The sequence below is a fragment of the Gobio gobio genome (assembly GCF_949357685.1).
Source record: "Gobio gobio genome assembly, chromosome: 25".
NCBI lineage: Eukaryota > Metazoa > Chordata > Actinopteri > Cypriniformes > Gobionidae > Gobio > Gobio gobio.
This window is the reverse complement of record NC_137121.1, coordinates 34,489,400-34,515,403: the sequence shown is the minus strand read 5'-3', so window position 1 is coordinate 34,515,403 and position 26,004 is coordinate 34,489,400. Positions and strand designations below refer to the sequence as shown.

At 40.9% G+C, this 26,004-nt stretch overlaps 1 protein-coding gene across 2 annotated transcripts in view; it reads left to right on the top strand.

The window, feature by feature from the left end:
* Positions 1-26,004, top strand: part of LOC307121991 (uncharacterized protein) — a 142,810-nt gene that overhangs the window by 32,013 nt on the left and 84,793 nt on the right. For both annotated transcript variants that reach the window (XM_079809790.1, XM_079809791.1), the window contains exon 4: positions 14,587-14,763. In XM_079809790.1, the coding sequence (XP_079665916.1) occupies positions 14,587-14,763 (177 nt within the window). The remainder of the gene's footprint in view (positions 1-14,586; positions 14,764-26,004) is intronic.

Below are 26,004 nucleotides of genomic sequence, written 5' to 3'. Positions count from 1 at the left end.
AAGCTGTTGTACCCCTAAAGGTACAATTTTGACACCCTTTTTCTCTTTGTGTTTATGAGGACACACAGATGTGTATAATGACATGGGTATTACAATGTAATGGTTTTCGAGGACACTTCCCACTTCCACTTTCCGTAAACCACATATACGTGTGTGTGTGTGTGTGTGTATGTGGGCTAATTAAAGGATAAGAGGCTTGTCTATGCTTTACTGAGAGGGCAGCTCATTGTTTGGGCCCTTCTTGAAGAATTACATGCTAAGAGTTGTAGAATTAACGTCTCTCACACTCCCTAGAAATACGATTAGCTCTTTTAGTGAATGCGTCCGCATTTTTTAATTTAATGGGTTTTTATTTGAGAATAGTCAGCACATATCTGGGATTTGATTATGTGGTAGTATTTGTATATTGCATTCTGCTGTTTGTATGGAATTCCAAAGCTGCCAATATTAAAAATAAATAAATAAATAAATAAATAAATAAATAAATAAATAAATAAATAAATAAATAAATAAATAAATAAATAAATAAATAAATAAACAAATAAACAAACAAATAAATAAATAAATAAATATACAAATAAATGTAAAAAACTAACAAAAATACATAATTATTTATACATTTATTTCCTTATTTATGTAAATATTAAAAAAACATATTTATTTATTTATTTTATTGTTTTATTTATTTATACATTTATTCTTTTCCATTTTTATTTATTTCCACATTTATTCATTTCCACATTTATTCATTTCTACATTTCTTTATTTTTACATTTATGTATTTCTACATTTATTTATTTCTACATTTATTTGTCTGTAGGGTAATGAGGAGGGCATGGGTTACCTCAGACATAGCAATCGAGCTCAGAGTAGGCGAGGGCGAAGCGTTGAGGCCACAGTGACACCTTGTGGTCGAAATACAATAAGTATAGCCTACTGACGTTAATACTGTCTGTGACTAGGATAGGTATATGGCCAAAATCTTAAATCTTACTGTGTGACATGGATAGGCTACTCTTTATTCCGGATATGACCGTAGAACATCGTCTGGTCTGGATTTGTAAAATGTCCCGGGCTAACAAACATGAACAGCAACATCTTCAGAGACAGGGACTCTGAAATGGAAGCGCTTGATATTTTCCATTAGCGGTCAGAACACAGGGGAAAAGAATCAGCGCATATATAGGCTACAGTGACGTTGACACAATGCATTTGAAACGAGACCACAAATTCACTTCACATTCATATTTGTACATGCACAACATGTGACAAACACTTAAAATACAAAGCATATTTCAAAGATCCAAAATAGAACGAGGCGTCGGTCACAGTTGAACATTGTGTCGCGTCACTTCACGTGTGGACAGTCACAGCATCATTGAATTATACATAATGGGGTTTTAGGCTATACTTATTTTATACTTATTTCGACCACAAGGTGTCACTGTGGCCTCAACGCTTCGCCCTCGCCTACTCTGAGCTCGATTGCTATGTCTGAGGTAAACCACGCCCTCCTCATTACCCTACGCACTAGGGGTGTGACGAGATCTCGTGCCACGAGACTAAATTGTGACGAGATTTCTCGTCGAGGTGAAAGCTGTCTCGTGTTATATTGAAATGACGAGTGTAAGGGTGAAGTTAGGATAGAATATGCCAACACTACGTTTACATTACGCCTCCACTCTAGTTTGGCTTTTTATAGAAATAAAAACAATTTAGTTGGATAACAGTCACTTTAATTGCATCAGCATCAGGTTCGACCCGTACATAGTGCACAGCTCTGATCACATGTCGAGAAAACGAGCGCTCGCATTCAGCGTGTGTGATGGATACTAAGAGACAGGATTCAATAGCAAGTAAAAACTGTCTGTATTGACCAGAAGATCGCAGGTAAAGACAGAGACTAGTAGTCTAGTGAACACGAGGACCCTTGGCAGCACGGGAAGGCTGTGGACAGCCTGGACTCGGGAGAGAAACAGCGAGGAAGGTCCGGGAAGGGAATCCACGCAGAACCAGGAACTCAGGAGCACAGCAGACGATGGGGAGACACACGAGGGAACATCCAACAATGCTCTGACAAAGACAAGGGAGAAACAGAGACACTAAATAGGGTGAGATAATCACCCGCAGCTGGTGCGCCACTCAGCAGCAACAGGTGTGATATGAGCCACCAATCCTAGGCTTTGCCCATGACAACACACAACACACACACACAAGAGTGACACAACGAATCCATGAACCGTGACAGTACCCCTCCCCCTAGGAGCGTCCCTTCACGTTCCCAGAAGACCCTACCTGTTGATTGTAATCATCAATAAGGGAGTGGTCCAGAATGTCCCTAGCAGGAACCCAACTTCTCTCCTCCGGACCGTTACCTTCCCAGTCCACCAAGTACTGGAAACCGTGTCCCCTCCGTCTCGAATCCAGAATACGATTTACCGAATAAGTAGGTTCCCCATCTACGAGTCGCAGCGGTGGGGGAACCGGGACTGGCGGATTAAGGTGGGAATGAAAAACAGGTTTTATTTTGGATACATGGAAGGCGGGATGAACTCTCCTGTACGCCGGAGGAAGTTTGAGGCAGACTGTCACCGGACTAATGATCTTGGTGACAGAGAACGGGCCAATAAATTTGGGAGCAAGTTTATTTGATGCGGAGCGGAATGTTCTTGGTAGAAAGCCAGACCGGTGGCGATCGGCTTTAGCCTTGGTGCGCGCTCCCACCTGGAGCAGAGTCTCACGGGCACTGGTCCATGTGCGATGACACCTCTGGACAAAGGCTCTCTTCTCTGGCAAAATACACTCGGGAGTAACCGGGCATTCGGAGGAATCAAAAATACGAGATAAAGAGTCAGGTTTGATGTTTTTGGACCCGGGCGGTACGAGAGAACAAAATCAAAACGTCCGAAAAAAAGTGCCCACCGAGCCTGCCTGGAGTTGATCCATTTAGCAGATCTAATATATACAAGGTTCTTATGATCCGACCATACAATTAAAGGTACCCCCGACCCTTCAAGCCAATGACGCCACTCCTCCAACGCTAACTTGACGGCCAACAACTCTCTGTTACCAATGCCATAATTATGTTCGGCAGGTGTAAGACGATGAGAGAAAAACTCGCAAAGGTGCATCTTGTCATCTGAGGAAGAGCGCTGTGAAAGAACTGCTCCTACCCCCACCTCTGATGCGTCGACCTCTACCACAAACTGACGTGTGGGATCAGGGGCAACTAAGATGGGAGCCGAAACAAAGCGACTTTTCAGTTTGGCGAATACAGCCTCAGCTGTATCGGACCACCTGAACGTCATTCTGGGAGAGGTCAAGGCAGTCAGAGGTGCGGCTCGTTGGCTGAAGTTGCGAATAAAGCGCTGATAGAAATTGGCAAACCCCAGAAACCTCTGTAGGGCCTTACAGGAATCTGGACTTGGCCAATCCATCACAGCCTTAACCTTGTCAGGATCCATGTGCACTCCCTCAGACGAGACAATGTACCCTAAAAAAGAACAGACTCTGCATGAAATGCGCACTTCTCCACCTTAACAAAAAGCCCATTCTCTAGCAACCTCTGAAGGACTCGTCTGACGTGTTGAACATATTCCTGGAGAGACGAAGAAAAAATCCATGTCATCCAGGTAGACACATATGAACTGGTCAACCATGTCTCTCAACACATCATTAACAAGTGCCTTAAAAACCGCTGGGGAGTTGGACAGCCCGAATGGCATTACCAAATATTCAAAATGACCCCTGGGGGTGTTAAATGCGGTTTTCCATTCATCCCCCTACCTAATGCGAACCAAATGATAAGCGTTACGCAAGTCCAACTTTGTGAAAATGGATGCTCCCTGCAACCTCTCAAAAGCTGAAGACATCGACGGCAAAGGATAGGTATTCTTTACCGTGATGTTATTCAGCCCTCGGTAATCTATACAAGGTAGCAGAGAACCATCTTTCTTCCCCACAAAGAAGAACCCTGCCCCCGCTGGAGAAGAGGAAGGGCGGATGAATTTGGAAGCTAGAGAATCAGAAATATATTGCTCCATGGCCTCCCTCTCTGGAACAGAAAGAGAGTAAAGCTTGCCTTTAGGCGGAGACTTACCTGGGAGTAAATCTATGGCACAGTCATAGGGACAATGCGGAGGAAGAGAAGTAGCACGGGACTTACTGAACACTTCCTTCAGGTTGAAGTACTCAGGAGGCATTTTAGACAGATTCACTGCCTCACTCTGAAAAACAGAACGAGACACAGACAAACAAGCAGATACAAGACAAGACTCATAACACTTATTACTCCACGAAGAAACAGAGTTGTGTCCCCAGTCAACCCTCGGGTTATGTTGAATTAGCCTGGGGTGACCGAGGACAACGGGGGCCAGAGGAGAGTCCAGGATAAAAAAAGAAATAAGTTTGGTTGCCAGAAGTGATGAGTGTGAGTGGCTCAGTGGTGAACGTGATGTCAGGGAGTATTTGTCCGTTGAGTGCGTTAACAGAAATGGTGTTCTTGAGTGGAATGGTGGGTATGCCAAGCTTGAGCGCTAGAGCAGAGTCCAAAAAATTACCTTCCGCTCCTGAGTCCAAGAGCACTTGACCGGAGAATGCCTGGCCTGTCCACAGCAGTCTCACCGGAAGGAGAGTAGAGGATGAGGTCTTTTCCACGGAGATCCCGCCCGACAGTAGCCTTCTCCTTACCGCTGGGCGTGGTCTTCTACCGGGCAGGTGTTTACCAGGTGTCCAGCTCTGCCGCAGTAAAGGCATAGACCACGGGATCTCCGTCTCTCTCTCTCTCCTCCCGGGAGAGCCGAGCTCGACCCACCTGCATGGGCTCCGAATCGAAAGTGGAACTGACCGCATCCGAAGCACTGGCTTGAGGGCATTCAACATTCCCGTACTGCAGTCCCATCCTGGATCGATCTCCCAGCCGGCTCAGACGAGCGTCCACCCTCAGTGCAAGTTCGATGAGACCATCAATCTTCTCCGGTAAGTCGACTGTGAAGATCTCCTTTTGGATGCGGTCAGCCAGCCTATGCAGGAACATTTCCCACTGTGCCTCCTCGTTCCATCTGCATTCGGTGGCCAGTTTCCGGAACTCAATGGAATAGTCTGAGACCGAGCGGTTACCCTGATGGAGGTCAGCGAGTTGACGTGCAGCTTCACTTCCTGCCATCGCCCGGTCAAATACACGCTTCATCTCCGCCGATAGAATCTGGAGCGAGGAACAGCAAGGATGTTGGTTTTCCCATACTGCCGTCCCCCACAATGCTGCTCGTCTGGAGAGACGCCACCTTAGATGCCTCTGTGTTGAAAGTCTGAGGTTGTAGAGCAAAGAACAGGGAACATTTGGTCAAGAATGCTTTACAATAATTATTCTCACCGGCATAACACTCTGGCGTGGGTAGACGTGGTTCCGGTTGTTGCCCGGGTGTGGGTGGCGTGGGGGGACTCGCCGGTGGGTTGGGCACAGCGGGCGAGCTGTTGAATCTGTTGGGTCAGCTTGGACACCCGTGCCACCAAGGTTTGAACTTCCTGTCCTGTAGCAGTCAGATTCGCCTCTTGCTGGTCCATTCTGGCACTGCTGCTGGCCAGAAAGGCGTTGATATCCGATGCACTTGCTGAATCCATCTTGGTCAGAGCGTTCTGTGATGGATACTAAGAGACAGGATTCAATAGCAAGTAAAAACTGTCTTTATTGACCAGAAGATCGCAGGTAAAGACAGAGACTAGACTAGACATGTGACAAGACATGTGTTTACATGATGAGCTGTTTTCAGCTAGATTCACCACAAAATTCAGAGACAAATCTGAATGTATCAAGCAACTTGCGCTGTTTATGACTTTAAGAGCAGCAGAAACGCAGCGCACGTTCGTCAGCGGCGGCGCTGTGTGTGGGTATTTGCATTTTGCAGTTTCCCATGCACTCCAATAAAAAATGCCTAATAGAGTGGTGCAGGTATGACATCACTTTGTAGGCCAAAACACGGAAGCAAGTTAGCATTTTAGCACTTCCGGTTCCCTCGTATCGATGTCAATGGGTTTTTTGAATGGGATTTTGGTTAAATGGCTGTTATAAGGTCTGTGGTGAACACAAGCTCTTGTTTAATTCTACGGCATAAAACACATCAGTATTACCCCACTCGTGATTTTTTTTGAAGCAGTTACGTGTTATGAAAAAGACGGTTGTCATCAAGTGGCTAATGGGACTACAGGAGCTGATTAAACGTCATCACGCCGAAAAGGTGACCTCAGTTCGCTTTTACAGCCTCATTATGCTTATAATTAAGCTCTTATAAATTAGTCTAACTTAAACTTTCTGGGGAAATGTTTTGAGCTAAAAACTGAAAGAGTTGTCGGAAGCTTAGTGATGGTGACGTTTAAATCGCGGGACCGTGGTGTAGTCCGTTTTTAGCACTTTTAGCTTTTTACTTCTGGCGACTGCATTTAGGCTTAAAAAATCATGAAAGTTGTGTTCCTCTGTGATAATTATCTTGATGGACAAGACATGGAAGTATCATAAACTATCATAAAGAGTATCATAAAGAGCCAGTCCGTGGCAAAAAAACAACAAAAAAAACGTTGTATCAGCCCCAAAGTGCGTCGGCCCACCGGGAAATGCCCAGTATGCGAGCGTGGGACAACCTGTCACTCACATGAGATCCACCAACCATCCAATCAATTCCCCATGTCCAAAATCAAGTCCCACCCTAAATATTTTTTCCTATTCATTTGTAAAGTCTTAAATGTACAGTAGCAAAAACAGTCTTCTGTTTAATTTAATTCTAAGGGCAGGTTCACACCAGCGGACAATATCGCTCTGTTCATTATAAGTGCACGCTGCTGTTTTGCCTCTGTCGCTTTAAATGCTCGAGCTTGTAACAGCATTGATGGATTCTGATTGGCTGTCAATGTTTTTATTGTTCATCAGCTGGAAAAAAATCATTGTGAATGTGATTCCAATGATATGGTTCCTCTGTGCCATTATCATTATAGTTGTGTTGTAGTGGTATTCTTTTACATATAGAATCATAGTTATTGTCCTTGATGTAAAATGACCTTAATAGTCAGAGAGAAATGGTCATGACAACTAAATTATGACTTTATTGGTGAAAGAGACCTCGGCTAACTTTGTAAGTGGACTTCAGGGAAAAAAAACGAATGCTGTAAAAGTGTCGAGTTTGTTACCTTTAAAGGTTTAGGAGCGATTGTGTGTCTCTGTAGGGTGTTTAGCAGTAGACTACTAGCGGGGTGCAGGCGTCTACAGGACGTGAGGTGCTATTATGACATCCTTTCAGGTGTGATGGGAAAAGCGAGTGGTAGTTTCTTAAACACACGGGACATTTCAGCGGAGCTAGAGTTAAAACTGCTCTCAATGTGCCAGACTCATGCTGCGATGTCATCACATATTTAGCGTCGCAATTTTAAAAAGTTGAGTTTAGTAACTCGGAGGCTCACCCGGAGTCGTCGCCTGTCAGAAACGCGTTCGCTTTGGCTCTCCACTCTGCCTGTCAAGGTGCGCGGAAATCACAGCGTTGTTTATTCTCTTTGATTTGTCACAGATGTATGCAGCGCCGTTGACACAAGATTCTCTTGTTATTTTACATTCAACATCCTCCCCCCAAGTTTATCTCTCCCCTGTTCTCATTTGAGCAATTCAGTTGACTCTTGGATCTTAAAATGTGTGAAGAGTCTTTAGAAGTGTAGCGCTACATGATCATCAGAGATAGTCGTTATGACAATGTTCCAGTTGTCGTTCACACCACGGTTCGCTCCGTGATACTGATCAAAACCAGCAAAGTGAAGCTTTAGTTTCCTTCTCGCCAGTACATGAATACTTGTACAAAGTTAATTAGGCCTCAGACTGAACATGTCCGAGTTTTTAGAGGCTTTTTGACAGGTCTGTTAAAGGACAGCAATAAAGAAGGTAATGTTTCCTCGTAACTTTAGTTGTGATTTATCTCAACGGTGTGCATGCTGCTAGGATGAGCCAAAATAGAATGAATGAAGATTAAAAGTGTACAGGCAATGCATTTGTATGTTTTAGAGACAAATGCAGTTGCGGTGAAAAGAAACCATTGGCCTTTTGTCCCTGTAATCAAGACCACGTTAATCAGGGCTTTATCTCATGGGGGTCCCAGCACACTTTTATTTCACAAACTATGTATAGACCTGCTTCATATGAACATGAAATTAAACGATAAACAATCAAAATTACTCTCAAGTGGTCAAGTGGTCAAGGTCTGTTTAGTTACCCCTTTGAAAAATAAGTTTATTCAAGTGTTCTATTTGTTCTATTAGTATACTTCTTTTAAACTACTTTCAGTCTACTTTTTATATACTTCTCAGAAATATACTTTATGTACTTTGCAGAAATATACTTAAAATTGCACTTAAAGGGATAGTTCACCCAAAAATGAAAATTCTGTCATCATTTACTCACCCTCAAGTTGTTCAAAACCTGTATGAGTTTCTTTGTTCTGCTGAACACAAAATAAGATATTTAGAAGAATGTTTGTAACCAAGCAGATAGAGCAACCATTGACCACCATAGTAGGGAAACAAATACTATGGTAGTCAATGGTTGCTCTATCTGCTTTGTTACAAACATTCTTCTAAATATCTTCCTTTGTGTGATGACGATGACAGAATTTTCATTTTTGGGTGAACTATCTCTTTAAGTATACTTGACTTATACTGACAGAAAAGTATATTTGGCCTAGACTTGTACTCAATTTTTTCATCGCGATATACTTAAAAGTATAATTAGGTATTCAAAGTATACTTGGCGTGTAATTGTGTTTAATCTTTTGATTGAGTAGCCTATTAAATATACTTTATTTTTTAAGCATAGTTTTGCATACAGTCTTATTAAACTTAGAATATTGATAGAAAACAGATATGTTCCTAATTCTGCATATCTGAATTTGTGTCTAGGCTAGTCCACTGGTAGTGTACAAAGGGATTGACTTCAAATCTACTTTACTCTTTTTCCACCATTGACCTAATTTTCCAGCTATCCATGTTTTCACTGTTATACGATAGGGGGCGCTATGACACATCTAGTACAGAATCTCCAGATCAAAATACAGGAGAAGAAGAAGCAGAAACAAGTGATAGAAGATTGCTCACGCAAATGTAAAATAACGTGATCTTCAAACATTAAACTGCATTTAAATCAAAACTAATGTTACTGAATGAAATGTCGAACCCTTGAAGAGGAAATGGCTGTGAAGCTTTGGCGGTGTTGATGGACTCAATCTACTCCATCTGTGTTTGATCATCATTCTGAATCTGATCAAGGTGTAATCTTTGGCAAAAATGCAATTTTCTCTACTTTTTGTTTAAAATGTTGCCTTTCTTTATGAAACTTCCTACCTTCAAGTGTTGATAAAAAAAGGATGAATGAAGCTATAATTAAATGTTTTTAAAATTAGTTCAAGTACAGTTAAAGGTAGCCTATAGTTCAAGTATAAAAAAATAATACCTACATTAGTAGTACATACATATTAGTATGCTAAAAGTACACTTATAGTTTATTATTTATATATTATTTGTGCAATGTTATGTTCACTTAAAGAAAATTTACATGTTTACTTCCGGTATAAAACTACTAAACTAGTAGTTCACTGAGTGTACACTTCAAAGTGTACTTTCGTAAACTAAAAAATGTACTACTTGTATTGTACTACTAGTATACTTATGAGTTAACTTGCAGTACAAACCTAGTTGTTCACTTAAAGTTTACTACTGTTACACTTATAGTAGACTTAAACATATACTTGTTTACCAATACCAATTTAGTCCCAAGCGGAATTTAAATTGTACACTTACAAGTTTACTACTAGTACACATTGATATTAGTATACTTACTACATAAAGTATACTTAAAAATATACTTGAACATTACTTAAGTATACTTCATGAAATTAACTTGAAGTATACTTCTTTTTCGTAAGGGTAGGTCTGATTAGTCCTGGAGTCAGGGATGGGATCTGTTTGGCCAACTAGAGGAAGACGGGTAGAGTGTTTGGGAAACTGGTGGACGTTTTGCAATTTCCCTTTAACTAGGTACATTTCACAAACATGTGAAGGACATGTCAAGATCATATTTCTCCCCCCCCCCCCCCCCCACACACACACACACATTATATTTTTAATTCCGTGAATTAATAGAAAGTTCAGAAGAACAGTAGTGTTTTTTTTACAATAGTGTAAAATCATGTTAATTTTTGTTTTACTGAATTGAATTATTACATTTTTTAATGATTTTAATAAAAAAAAAAAAAAAATTGTTTCCAGACTATATTGAGATGACATAAAATGTTGTCAGGTAAATGTGTTTAATTGTCATGAAAATGTTTTTTTTCTTTTTTTTTCTAATTTCGAGTCTTCTCATAATTTAATTGTGATTATCAATCAACTGTATTCTGATTGCTGTCAGTTAGGTTAGGCTGTTTTATAGTATAAATTGTGTAAAGATGTGTCATTATTATGTAAAGATGCGCAGAACTGTTTGTCAAGAGTAATTACCAGCACTAAACTGATTGATGTGTCTCTTTTATTGGCTTGAGTGTGTGTGCTTTACTGCTGGAGGAGAGCGATTTTAAAACGGTTTGTGTGATGAGAGTGTTTCAGTAATGAGGTCCCGTGGGACTCTCACTGGGTAATTACATTCTCTATGAGATATTAAACTGTTTCCTGTGTCTTTTTGTTGGGCTTTAATTGCATGCAACAAGTAATGCTAGTCTTTTCATTCTCTTCCATGGCACAAACGGATGTGAGTCGCGTCATGTCTGCAAAATAATTGTTTTATATGATAAATAGCTTCACATAAGGGAATTTTAAGAGATGTCACAGAGAGCTGAAAGATTTCATGTTTTATTGAAATTGATCGCTGAGGTGTTTTGGGACTGTGTCATGTTGAGGGACTGTGTTGATGTGTTAGGCAATCACACTGCTTTTGCACTATTCTTGTTTGAATAACTAAATTTGAACTGTTAGCACCTACGCTGCGATAATTCAAAGTAAGCACCTAAACTGTATAATTCAAACTAATGTCCATCATTGACAAATGGTATTTCAAATTATTTTAATACAAATGTATTATATTAAGTTTACAGAGCAACTAAAGGGACATGGTGATGGTAAAAAAAACTGATGATGATTGTCCTACTGTGAATCATGGTTAGGACATAAACACTTGAGAACTCGGTGTGGAGTCCACGTCCAGGCTATAAAATCTTACAAATGTGTGTGGAGAGGCTCTGCCCACTGATGGCCCACCAATCACACACTTCATTAAGGGAAACCCCTGATAACAATGCCTTAGAGGCCACCACACTCCTATTTGAGTTCGCTCTAATGGCCAGAGGCGAAGGAAGCTACACACCTCATAAGCCAAAGAAATTGCTTCAACTATCCCCTTTTTTATTCTTTGTTTTGATGCTGGGGAAACCCACCTGGGTGAACTGGAGAAAACCAGAAACAGGTCAAATTTACGCCACTGGGCCACCCTGTGGCCGTAAAAATCAAGTGCTCTGACTGGACATAGCAAGTTTAATCTCTCCTGGTCTGACGTCTGGAAAGGTAAAGGACAAAAGGCCTACAAGACTATGGATCGTGCCACATTAGTCGGTGCTTTAGGCATATAAACCTGTCTGGAGTTAAGAAAGGCTTTAACCATGCCAGGGGCAAATTCTAAACATGAAGTGGTGACCAACAGAGCTTGAAGATTTCCTACTCTCTTTAGAGATGTAATAGCAAGAAGGAACTGATTCAATTGGCTTGAAGGGTGCCATAACTAAACCTTCTAGTACAATGGTCAAATCCCAGGCCGGAACCCTTGCATAATTTACAGGCCGTAGCCTCATAGCACCACGTAGGAAACAAGACACCAACAGGGTTCTCCCCAATGATTCACCACCCAAAGGTGTGTGGTAAGCCGGAATGGCCTCCGCCTTCAGAGTAGAGGGGGGCAGTCCAGCAGAAAAAACGATCCTGAAGGAACTTCAGCACTGAACCTACTGGGCAGTTAACAGGGTCCAACCGGCATTCTCTGTGCCATGAAGTGAAAACTCTCTTTACTTCAAGGCGTAGTCTCCTCACGGAGGGAGCTCTAGTGTTTAAGATGTTCTCAACAACCTCAGTCGAGAGATCAGAATTCACGAGTTGGTCCCCCTCAGGGGCCAAACCCATATTTTCCATAACTCTGGCCAGGGGTGATAGATCGTGCTCCTAACCCAGGGAAACCATACTCAGCCTGGCCAGAATGGGGCTACTAGCTGTAGACGAACCCCGTCCTGGCAAATCCTCCTATGCGTACAGATGCAGCCTTGGCCAAGTCTGCACCAGAGCATCCAACCTCTTGTTGAGCTGGATGCGTGAGGGAGAACCAAAGCAGTCAGTGCAGTGCGTCGTTTTCACTGATGCGGACAAATACCTTTTTCGGTTGCCAAATCAATCGACAGGATCGATTGATCAAATCGACAGCATATCCAGGGATGTAAACGGTCTTGAGCCACCACTGTATTGGTCTCGTGTACAGAAGGCCAAAAGGAATCACGTTGGACGCAGCTGCCATGAGTCCCAACAGTCTCTGAAACTGTTTCATAGTGAGGACTTGGCCTAGCTTGATCCTGCTTATGGCTGAAAAGATCGACTCTATTTGAGCAGGAAATGACATCTCGATACCAAACCGGAAGAGCCCCAGATGGATCTTCTCCGCTAGATCCATCTGCGATCCCCATGATCTGAGTTGCGAGGAACACATGCCTGGCTGCTCTCCTCAAAGATCGCCCTACAGAAGACAATAGTCATTACTCACTTTGAGTCAGTTCAGTGTTCAAACTATAGAAGAATCTAGGCTCAGTCAGAAGACCAGTTCTTCTCTGGCCTAGTCTCAGCCTCCGACGTCACGCCCACGGACCGTTGGCTGAACATCTGATGTATATGGCACAATTTTATGGAAACACTTCAGGAGTTTCGAAGTCGTCATCTGATTGGTTGAATTCTACAGGATGTCCACGAGACGTCTCGTGTGTGTTGCGTTCTTTAATGGTCCGCCTGGGTCGTGACCAAGCCTGTAGCACTCCTCTCAGAAACTGAAGCCTCTGCACCTTGATTGCCCCCAGTGACCGGTCCCAGTATAGCTCATAAACACCACCTCTCCATGTATTACAATGGACGCGAGACAAACAAAAAAATTTAATTACACTTTAAATAATTGTCTCCTAAAGATGGTTTCTGTCATTTTAGGCAGTTTTTATCACGATGATTTCATTTAAAGTGTTTTTTAAATAAGTTTAGTTTTAGTTAGTTATTTGATGCTATAAAAATGGGGGGGGGGGGGGGGGGTTGATGTCATGATCACCCAAATCTGTGCAAGATGTCAGCGCCATGTGCGGGCCTCGGAAAGCTTCAACTCTCGTCAGCGGAAGTCAATGAAGTCGCGTTGTCCATATATTTTTACGGTCTATGCCAAACTCCCTTGTGGCGATGTACAACTGTGACAATGAACACGATGTGGTTATGATTCCAGGCTGCATCACAAGTCTGATTGGTATCATTCAGAATATTTCATCCAGTTCCTTCTGCCTGAAGATCAGAGGAGTTGTCTGGTTCTCGTGGTCTTTGCTGAGGATCTGTGCCGATGGCTGTCATGAGGTCTTCACAGGGGATCTGTCTCTAGGCCTTGTCTAGTTGCCATGGTCTCCTCTGGCGCTCAGGGCTGTTGTGGCCGTCTCTAGGTGCAGGTCCATCATCTGGTCTGGATATGGACCAGATCCGACTGACTACGGTAACCTTGGTATAGGAATCAGACCAATAAGAACAACCTTTGGATAAGAATCAGGGTCGTTCTCATTCTAGAGAGCGTTTTATTGGACAAGTCATCAACACATTTTGCTCTTTTGGACTTCTCATGATGAGATACAGAGACGTACAGCAGAGTGTTACAGATTATCAAAAAAGAACAAAATGTAGGGTGGAGACTTGGTTCTATGCAATGCTTGTTGGTTTTGAGATGTGGACTTTGCTCTCAAAAATGAATGTGTGCTTGCAGTCGATTGTGGAGAGGTGGGGTTTAAGTGCACTACATGATTGGAGAAGTCCTGCATACTTCATTTTGAATAAATATGATAACTATAATAACAATGACAAAGATATAGTTATAAAATCATTCTAAAAATAAAAGAATAGATGAGTCTACACTACAACTATAACGGTAGCGTCATAGAGAAATTATATCAATAGAATCATTTTTTAGAACAATTTTTTTTCAGCTAACGAATAGTGAAAACACTATCAGCCAATTAAAATCCACCCTGCTTTAAACGGCTCAAGTATTTAAAGCCATAGACGACAACTGCAGCACACGCTTATAATAAACAAAACAATATTGTCTGCTGGTGTGGACGCTAATATGGTTATCATTATACTTATCTTTTTAGTTATTGTTCTTGGTGTGAATGGGCCTGAAAAGACATGAACCACTATGTCTTTGAAATTAATCCAGATTGAATTTGAAATATTGTTTATTTAGTGACATAGTTTCAATGATTTTGCTGACATTTTGAATGTGTATGTGTGTATTTTTAGGTCTCATCAGACCAGGTGGAGGACATCAATTTATCTGTGAAGCTTGAGGACATGGTACACACCGATTCCAGTCGCAATGCGAGTCCCAGTGATGGCACCGAACTCAGCAGCAGTGACCTGCTGTTCTTAAAGAGTGACACCATATCTCTGATCAGTGAAACGGCCATCTCATGCAAAGTAAGCACTATAAACACACACACACACAAACCTTTTTATTTTAACCCTTTCGCACATACGATCACATCGGTGTGATCAGTATTGGCTGGTCCCTGGAGCGTACCATCACACCTGTGTGATTAGAGCTGTCAGCACATAATGCGATCAACTGCTAAATTCAAACCTGCTTTCGCAAGTTTTATTCATGTCAGATACACATTGTGTAAGTAACTTTACTCTATTCTTCTCCCAGTTCACCAGCCACTTACTTTCATGTATTTCGGGAGAAGTGGATGAATTCACGTGTTGTAAATCCAATAGATCCGATTCTCTGAACTGCGGCACAAACTAAAATGGCGGCGCCCATTGCGCATATAGCTCAACTAACGTGATCGTTATAAAGGTGTTTAATTAACAAAACACATCCACTTCCCCATATTTGACTGCGGTGTGTCCCGTGGTCAGCCAGAATATTTTAAACTTGCGTGTGAAAGGGCTACACCATTTCCCTCCACTAACCAAATAGCAGCACACTAACAACCACTCTGAACAACATCCCAGCAACTTCCTAGCATTCTCTCAGAAAACCCTCGCAACTCTAGCCTGGATGCCGCTCGAACTTAGCCCCGCCCACAACATTTGAGCTCGGGGCAGTTCGGTCTGGACTTGATCCGTAGAGGAGTAATTATTCCCGAACAGAAACTGTTCGGACCAATGAAATTGTCAGGGCAGGCTTTATACGATGATGGACAGATGATAAACAGTAACGTAATCATCCACATCATCAAAGAGCGCTTGGGTTGAATTTGTTGTAATCCTAAACGGAGAACTTGTTCGTATATGCATTCACCTTCACTATTTCTCTCAGAAATGATGATCGTGTTGGTCAGTACTCTGTGTATCCTGAAATTATTTTTTTACAACACCAGCAAAGATCTTTAACACTCATCTTTTTCTTCTAACATAACTTATTCCAGCGTGCGTGCAGACAGATTTGCCAAGTTTTTACAACAAAACCCGCCCAATTGCTGCCAAAAACAAGCTCAATAGCTTTACGGGGGGGGGGGTTCTCCAGAAAAAAATGCCATTTGGGGGGTATAATATGTGTTATTTTGGCAGGGCTGCCTGCTAAAATTTGCATTCCTGGGTCTGTATATCACATAATTGGGTCGCTTCAACCCGCGGACTTGGCAACACAGTGCAGTTGAGTTCTGTTGACATTTGACAACTAACGTTATGCGTCGCTCCGTTGCTCTGATTGGTTGTAGGTCTATCCAATGGAGGTCTTTCCTGGTTCGGTTGAAACACACCCCATAATCACAGCCCAACAGAGCAGTATCAGACTCATATTCTGACAAGAATTGAGTATGACGACGTCAGGCTAATGTTCTTCATAAAATATACAAATCCACTTCTCTTCAGTGTCACTGTTTCATTTGATCAAATAGCATATGCTCATCATTACATACTCAAGTGCATTTCTGGCCTTGGCTCATCATGTTTTCTCAGCTTGTCTTTTGTAATCCTCTTAGAGGCTCCTGCTTGTCCTGGCTCAGTGAATGTCTTAACCGTACAGTGAGTATGGTCACCCTGCTGATGAGGTCAGCCCGTCCTGCCCTCTTGTGTCAGATCTTAGCATGTTTTTAGACCTCTTGATTTGGGTTGATCCCATGGTGTTTTGGTTGACACACAGACGGTTACAGGTTTAAGCATGGTTTGTTTCTTGCCTTCTATGGGACAAGCTTAAGCTAAGTTCAGCTCTTTGGATAGGATGTAGGTTAATGTATATGTGTTATTTTAGTATTATTTTTTAAATTATTTAATAAATTAATAAATGCATTACTTATTACTAATTAATTTTATAGTATTTGCTTTTATTATTATTTTTAGAATTTTACTTCTCAATTTTAATTTATTTTATTTCAGTTAGTTGCCAACATTTCTCATTTTCATTTTAAGTTTTTGTTTTTCATGTAATATTTCATTTTTTTTTTTTTTTTTTTTTTTTAGCTTCAGTTCAATTAACAGAAATTATTTGTAATATGATTTAGTTTAAGTTTGATAGTAGTTTAGTAATTTAGTTAGTTCTAGTTTAGTTTTAGTTAATGATAGCAACACTGATGTGTTTATCTTCTTTTTTTTTTGTTACATTTCATCCTGTAGGGTTTAAAGCGGAAATGTAAAGCTTTGTGCAGTATTTATGAAAAAAAAAACTATTAATTATTATTAAAAACAACACTTTATTAATTAATTAGCTGTAACATTGTCTAAATTAGTGGTCTTCGCTATTTTTTTCAGGAGAGCCACACTGATAGGACAAAATCAATAGGAGTTTCAAAAGTTATATCCAGTCATAAATAGCATGTCTGCTTATCAGTCTGTCATCCCTGAACATACAATATCCTAGGTAGATAGATAGTGGGTAGGCATAATATATTTCTAATGTAAACTTTCTTTTAGTGCTGTTTTAAACTAGATTAATCACACATTTTTCTGTTTAAAACGTTCCGTTTTTAATATATTCTATAATGTAATAATTTCATAGTAAATCACCAAATGAATGTAGAAAAAACAAACACAGTATATTTTAAATTATTTGTTCAATGGCATCTTTGTATGAATGAAGGCATCACAGATACTAATACTGATACTGATGTCTCTATGAAAAAGACCCTCCCCCATTTTAAACTTTAATTATAGCCATTCAACATTAGTGTAATTGAAGGCTTTTGAACATTTATTAGGCATTAGTAGTTGGTGCTGCTGTGACTTTAAGATCTGCCGCTGCCGAACATGACGCTGATCTGGCGCGCAGTCACACGCGTCCCATTTCCTCACAACTCTTTAAGTTCAAGACGTTATTTAACTCATTTAAAACTGTTCTTCTGAGGATACTCGACAAACGGACATTTAGGCATAATTCTGTGTGTTATAGTTTGTTCAAGAGCGAAAGAGAACTGGATTCTGGCGCTCTGTGCTCATGATGCTGGCACCTGACCCACGCCGCACGCCACAAAAAGTCATTTTGGCGTATAAATTGCACGATTAAATACAAATTGTGTTATACTCATTTCATGAGAACGTGTTGATCTATAAGAGCACACTCGCATTAAAAGCTGGAAAAACAGCCAAAACTGAGAACTCCGCAGTGAGTCATGGGCGTAAGGGCAGAGCAAGTTTAAATATCCTTTCTAGTCTGTATATCCATCTTGTAATGCCGCTGTTTTGGGGTATTTTTTAATATAAATTATTTGTAATAGAGCAGACACTTTGAGTTTTTAATGTGTTATGTTATAGCCCTGCTTGTTTTTATGAAATATATTGTGAAACAAAACAAAACCAATGTTACTCGCCTATCAGTGATGCGCGGGTTGATCCAAAATGAGCGGGTGCCCGCGGCCACCCGCGGTTACCCGCGGTTACGAGTCATCCAAAAATATTTTTAATGATATTCGGGTCACGGTCGGTCGGATCGTCAATAAATCCTTATTTACCTTTTGAATGTTGAGCGTTATTAACTTTTGAATAAATGCTGACGCGGGACAAAATGCCCGATTTCCCAAAACGTTGAACTGAGCAATGCCATTGTACCATTTTAATAGGCTACTTTTAAACGCATTTAAAGTCAGTTTTATGTATTTTCTGAGAGGGGGCGGGATTTTTGTTGGGAAAGTCGGGGGAGAGACGCACACTTCGATTAGACTGGATAAACACATGCAGCATCTTAATTGTTAAGAAAATTAAACGAAATAAATGAATAAATCAAGCCTGTATTACATAACACTAGGCTATATCATACAGCATTCAGAAAAATAACAGTTTGCGCTCCTAAGGGCTTTCACACTTTTCCAAATGTTTTCCAAATGTGGGCTGATGAATTCTTCAAGCCGGGTCGAAACATAAACATCGCGTTCATCAATAATATGCATCTGGAGCTGAAATGGAAAATGATGGGCCGCCGCAAGAACTTCCTGCTCTCGCTGCTGCACCTCTGAGCGCACCACGCCAGGGCCTGAAACATTTTCTCAATGGCCCAATGAGCTACGATGAGCATTTACTACTTTTAAAAAATGCGGGTCAGGAAGCGGGTCGGGTACAATATTTTCTTCTTTTTTTTTTGCGGTCCGAGTTGCGGGCGGGTTAGTTGAAAACGTCGGTCGGGTGCGGGTTGTTTATACATTGACCCGCGCATCACTGTCGCCTATCGAGAAGAAATAAAGCAACCTCTGCGTCCGATTGCAGGCCTTAGCGCTCATTGAGTTCTCTCCAGCGCTGGAAAGCTGATCGTAAGCCTTCTTTTGTTCCACAGACATATTCCACATGTGTTTTTTATCTGCCATCTCTCTCTTTCTGTCGTCGCTCGACTAATGTCCGTCCTGTGTCGTGTGTTTTGAATAATGACTGAGCGCTCTCTTCTCCCCGACATTAGTAGACACGCCCCTTACTGCTGATTGGCTACAAGTTTGTTTCGGTACTTGGCCTGAGACACTTTTCTAAAGCAGTTTTGAAATATCACTTACCACACCTTTAATCCAGAACTTTCCTTTAAAATGTCAACCCTGTTACTATGATTTTGTAATGTAAACAATACTTCAGCATTTAGTAGCACCTAGTATACTCATGACATGAGTCATGACTGAGATCATAAGACTAGTATTGGTGAAGTGAACTATCAAACTGTCAACCCCGTTTGCTTTTCAGAAGCCAGAATTATGTTCCAGCATGTGTTAATATATATTAATTTAGCTTTAGATATGCAATTCATCAACATTAAAGATGTTGTTTCTGACAGAATATTTAAATTGTATATATACTGTATATATATATAAATATATCTTCAAAATTACATTTTCAAAATGGAAAAGATTCATTAAGATACAAAAAACGGACAACATGGCAACCTGCCATTAATCTACCGTTTCCACTGATACACACACCGCACACACTGTTCAAAATCCTGCAGTGCCACAGAGAAATTCCACTAAATTAAATATTTGTTCTAAATCATTGCTAATGTATATAATGACAGTGATACATTATATCAATATAATATGAAATATCATGACATAGATTGCATGTTTTTTTTCTTTTGCAACATTTTGTCAAAAACCAAACGTCAAACTCATTAACGGCACTTTATTCATTCTTAAAAGGAACTTTTGCCAATTTTGCTTGAGAATGTAAATACATAATGAGCGTTTGGTGAATGATACGATGTGTTGTGCTACTCCGGTGTGCAACAGACTTTGTCAACACTGAACTGCTGGAATGACTAGATGTCTTGGCTACTATTTATTGTAAAGTCTGGCTTAAAACACTGCATGTTAAACAATTAGCCTAAATTAGCATACAATCCCACATTGCATTGTCTTAAAAGATAAAAACAATTGTACAGTGTATTGGTCTCTCTCTGGTTTCATTTTCATTCTGTTCCCTGTTCCGCTTTGCCTGATGTTGCGTTTACACCAAATGTGAATAGAGCATCAGGAGCGAGTGATTTCAATGTTAAGTCAATGGAAAGGCGCGTTGACGCGCGTCTGGAGGTCCTGCGAGGCGCGATAGACGCGTTTTGCGCGGCGCGATGGACACGATTCCAGTCCAGTTCGCGCGAATGACGCAAATTTGATGCTAATTGAGCGTCTTGCGTGATACGCGCGTTACGCGCAAATGGTGCTTTTTGAGCATTCACGCGTTTGAAGCGAATTCGCGTCTGACGCCCGAGTTGAAAAATTTGAACTTTGCCGTCAATTTGCGCCGTGTTAACCAATCAGGAGTCTGCTTACTGCTGTCACGTGGTAAAGTGACGTGATGAGAAACCCGCATAATTTAAATATACTACTATTGTGTAACAAAATGTAGTTTTAAGACTTTTTCAGGTGAGAATGTAGTTGTTTAAAGCTCAAATCTGTGGTTTATTTATGAAGAGAGCGGCTATTTAAAAAAAATAATCTTGCGTTTTTGGAGTTGTGAGATCCAGGCGATCAGCGGACGCTCAGCGCTCATTAACCCCGGCGAGAGCAGCCTTTCCTCGGCCAGTCCTTCTGACGTCTGCCGCTGGCTCTGATGTCCTGTAGTGGCCAAATCATTTTGACTGAGGGCAAAGAGAAGTTTCATAACTTTATTTTTTAACGATATTTAAATATACATGCAGTGAAGATAATGTAGTGCATTGCCTGGACCACATTTGTGTGGCTGTTAATGTTTAATATATATTTGTAATGAAAATGAAAAGAGGCAGAGTGGTGTTTTATGACATATTTCTCCTTGAACGCACGTCTATTTCGCTTCAAATGCTCGATTTATACGCGCGTCCAATTCGCTGTGGACGCGCGACTGGATTCAAAATGTTCAAGCGCCCAACTAGACGCGGTAGACGCGATTTTAACGCTCTATTCGCGTTTGGTGTGAACGCAGCATGAGTCCTGTTTTCTAATTAGTTTCTATGGTTTCTCATTGGATTATGTTCACCTGTTGTTCATTTAGTTATGTGTATTTAAGCCCTTCGTTTCCTATGTTCATTGTTCAGTCTCGTTTTTGTTGGAAGTGGTTTTGTTCGGTGTCTTTGCTATTGTATTTCCTGTGCCGTGTGATTTATACAGCCACCAGCCACCAGCAACTGGTAACAATAGCAGGCTTTACGTAGGAAAACATGTTGCATTGCGATGACATCCCCTCTAACATCCTGCTGAAAGACAATATTATGACTGCCGTGGTAGTAATCTAGGCTGAAACAACAGATATTCTTCCTTTATCCTGTGATTTCATGCTTATCAAAGCCTGACCTCACTGCCACTCCCGGTTGAAAGAAGTTATGACGTTTATTTTTTCCCCCATTCCAGATCAATGGCCTAATCCTGCGACTCCATGAAACTGTTGGTGTCAGGTGGAGCCAAGTCATTTTCTCTTAACTAAAACATCTGTGTTTTGCCACGCCACCTTCAATACACATAATATGTTAGAGATAACACATTACCAAATGAGAAAATGGCCCTACTTAAACGCCTATCCAGAAAGCCCTTGTTGCTCGCCTCTTTGAACAAGCGGAGTGAGAGGTTTTCGGGTAATTCCACTGACCTTGCATGCCGTTCTCACTTTGACAATGCCTGGGCACATTGTGGGGCACAAGATCTTTCTCTCACAGGCAGACGGGATGTAAATGGGAGTAAATGGGTTTTTCATTTCTAAATGCCGTCTGATAATAGAAGTGGGTGGCATGTCAGATCACACACATATGAGCCTCTGTTGGAGATAAGGCCATTTGTACAAGAGGAGTGTGTGTGTGTGTGTTATCTTCACCCCTCTGTTACCGCAATTTCTATTCTGTTCTTGAAAGACTCATTTGAATTTCCTCATCATAACAGCCCTATGGTTGAACCTCAATTAATATGTTAATGTTGCTGTGCAAGCTTTTTAATTAGTATAAGATGAATCACATTGCATTTTGGGGACCTGATTATCGCTCTCAGATGCTTTGGGGGTGTTATTTTGTTTTTACGTGACGCTCGCCTGGTAATTGTATTGTTCAGGGTAGAATTTCCAAGCTTGAAGTATTTAATTTTCTAAATAGTTATGGTTTATTCCAATAAGTATTTTTCTGTAGAACTTCTTGACTGATAATATATCATAAAATGGGTAGTTGGCTGGGAAGTTATAGTCATTGCTCAGTGAAGGATTGGGAATTATTTTATATTTGTCCCATGTTCACGTAATTCATATTAATGGCGTCATACGATTTCTTTGTGTGTAATGTATCTGTTAGTGCATGTCTGCAAAGTTACAAAGCTCATAATGCTTCTGCTCCAGACCTGCCTCGATCGAAGTCCAGATATTACTTCCTCAAACGTCTACATCACAATGTACAATTAGCATAATGCCCGCCCAAAGGCAAATGCAAAGAGAGAAGACAAGACTTAAGTAAATTGTAGCGTTGTCACCATGTCGAGGAGATATTGTGTGTTTGGATGCAAAAGCAAAACCCTTTTGTTTGGCCTTGTGAAATGGATAAACTTAGAAATCGGTGGTTAAGATTTATTTATAAAGCAGTTCCTGAGCAGTAAAACCCAAAAGTTTGCTTCTACAAAGCACATTTAATGGCGGACAGCTTCCTGAACCTGAGAGAGTACATCGCAGGCTATATACAAAGAGTACTTACCATGTTCTGCTCAAGTCGTGCTTGCAAAGCTGGTTTCACTCGATCAACTTGATCATCTGCATTTTCAGAATCCGACCTGGGCTTGAACTGATAATATAAAACCAACAAGACTGTTATTTACTGTGTGTTTACCGTAAACTAGGTTCCCTGAGATAGATTACCATTTTTGAATAGTAACTGCTTCTGATGGAGTAACACTTCCAAAACCTTCCACAAAACCTCAAAAGCTTACAATGACTTTAGTTTTATGTTTTTATGGGGACTTCTTTCCATGGACATAATGATGTTAATACTGTACAAATTATATATTCTATCCCCTTACCCCTAAACCTTGTCATCAGACAAAACTTTCTGCACTTTTAGATTTTAAAAAAACGCTTGGTATGATTTATTAGCTGTTTTCCTCATGGAGACCACAAGGACAAGGATTTTGGATATTGCCATCCTTGACATTAAAAAAATAATAATTAGCTTCTAGGACAGGATATAGTGAGACAGATATAACGAGACAACATTGTAAATACAAAATAAGGGACATTTTGACCCCATAAAGTAGGGTATACTTGAAATACACTACAAACATACACACACCCCTTCAGTGGCTTCCCTTCTATCCATCCTCCCATCTTTCTCCCTCCCCCATTCCACTGTCTGTTTTTTGTCCACTGCTATTATTTCCATCTCAGTAATCTGTTGAGGTACATTTAGTTTTCCGGGCGAGTTATTGAATCATAACTGTGATTTTAACAGAGTAATTAAAGTTTAATGTGGCCCTGATGAGCTACTCCTTCAGGAAATGTTGTGATATTAAATTATTTATGACTAGAGGGTCTCTGTACCATATGTAAATCATTTAGATATGTAAATGGCCCGCTAAATCTCATAGATTATGGATAAAAATGTACTATTCCCATGTTTAGCTCTGGGCTTTTAATCATGGAATTACTTTTCTTTTTGTTCATGCCTGAAGACATATTAATCATATGCTAGAAACACTGTACAAGGTAAGACACCTTGTATTAGATGTGTATATACAGTTCAAAAGACAAAATAAGTACCTGTTTTATATTTTGTTTGTTGGCATTGACACTGCACTCTTAGGCCTGCCTAAAACATACGTTTTATGTTACGTTTTATGTACATATAAATATGTAAACAGATGCGCAAAACAGCTCAATTCATAACACAAAACAAATACACGTTGTACTCATTGTTTTTCCATCGTGTTTTTCGTTAAAGCATAGTTCATGTTAATGGTTCCTAAACAATGTTGCAAGTGGATGCATTTACGTACACTATATTGCCAAAAGTTTTGGGACGCCTGCCTTTACATGCACATGAACTTTAATGACATCCCATTCTTAATCCGTAGGGTTTAATATGGAGTTGGCCCACCCTTTGCAGCTCTAACAGCTTCAGCTCTTCTGGGAAGGCTTTCCACAAGGTTTAGGAGTGTGTTTATGGGAATTTTGGACCATTCTTCTTAGAAGTGCATTTGTGAGGTCAGGCACTGATGTTGGACGAGAAGGCCTGGCTCTCAGTCTCCGCTCTAATTCATCCCAAAGGTGTTCTATCGGGTTGAGGTCAGGACTCTGTGCAGGCCAGTCAAGTTCCTCCACACCAAACTCGCTCATCCATGTCTTTACGGACCGACATTTTGTGCACTGGTGCAGTCATGTTGGGACAGGAAGGGGCCATCCTCAAACTGTTCTCACAAAGTTGGGAGCATGAAATTGTCCAAAATGTCTTGGTATGCTGAAGCATTAAGAGTTCCTTTCACTGAAACTAAGGGGCCAAGCACAACCCCTGAAAAATAACCCACCACCATAATCCCCCCTCCACCAAACTTGGCACAATGCAGTCAGGCAAGTCCCGTTCTCCTGGCAACAGCCAAACCCAGACTCGTCCATGGGATTGCCAGACAGAGAAGCGTGATTGGTCACTCCAGAGAACACGTCTCCACTGCTCTAGAGTCCAGTGGCGGCGCGCTTTACCCCACTGCATCCCACGCTTTGCATTGCACTTGGTGATGTAAGGCTTGGATGAGCTGCTCGGCCATGGAAACCCATTCCCTGAAGCTCTACACACTGTTCTTGAGCTCATCTGAAGGCCACATGAAGTTTGGAGGTCTGGAGCTCTTGACTCTGCAGAAAGTTGGCGACTTCTGCGCACTGTGACCCTCAGCATGCGCTGACCCCGCTCTGTGATTTCACTTCGTGGCTGAGTTGCTGTCGTTCCAAATTGCTTCCACTTTGTTATAAAATCCCTAACCGTGGAATATTTAGTAGTGAGGAAATTTCACGAATGGACTTATTGCACAGGTGGTAACCTATCATGTTACCACACTTGAATTCACTGAGCTCCTGAGAGCGATCCATTATATGCTTGATTTATACACCTGTGGCCATGGAAGTGATTGAACACCTGAATTCAATGATTTGGAGGGGTGTCCCAATGCTTTTGACAATATAATGTATGTATGGTCTCAAATGTGTGTTTATTGACATAAATATATAAATATATATATATATAAATACAATTTATAACTATTTTGAATTGTTGCAGATTCTCATTTGTTGTACATCCTCATTTGTGCATTTTACATATGATCTGAATAATAATTTTGATAATCTGTTGATCGTCTGTTTTTCATATGATTTCATATGATCAGATGAGTCACATCATATGAATTTGTATGAACTTGCATATTTCTTATATAGTTATGTTCGGCAATCAGAATTTAGAGGTAGAAATACAAAGATCTGTAATGAAACTCTAGATGGAGCAGATTCTTAAATCACATCATTCTCTATAGGGCGCAGCTGATTGGTCCTACTGGATCAGTAGCCAATGAGCTCACTGTTTAACCTTCAAATACTGGTCTGCATTTGCTGTAGCAGTTGCTGCACACTTTCAGAAACGCTCCACCTTCCCCAGCTCCACCTGTATAGATCTGCTACGGGTAATTCATGTATGCTTTATTGTGCAGCAGCATGTCTTACTTGCTCACAGCAGCATGTCATGTATGTATTGGCCGTAGCAAGTCCCTTACTTGCCCTGCATCAGCGTAGCAGATCAATTCTGTCAAGACCAAACATATCAACGGTCAT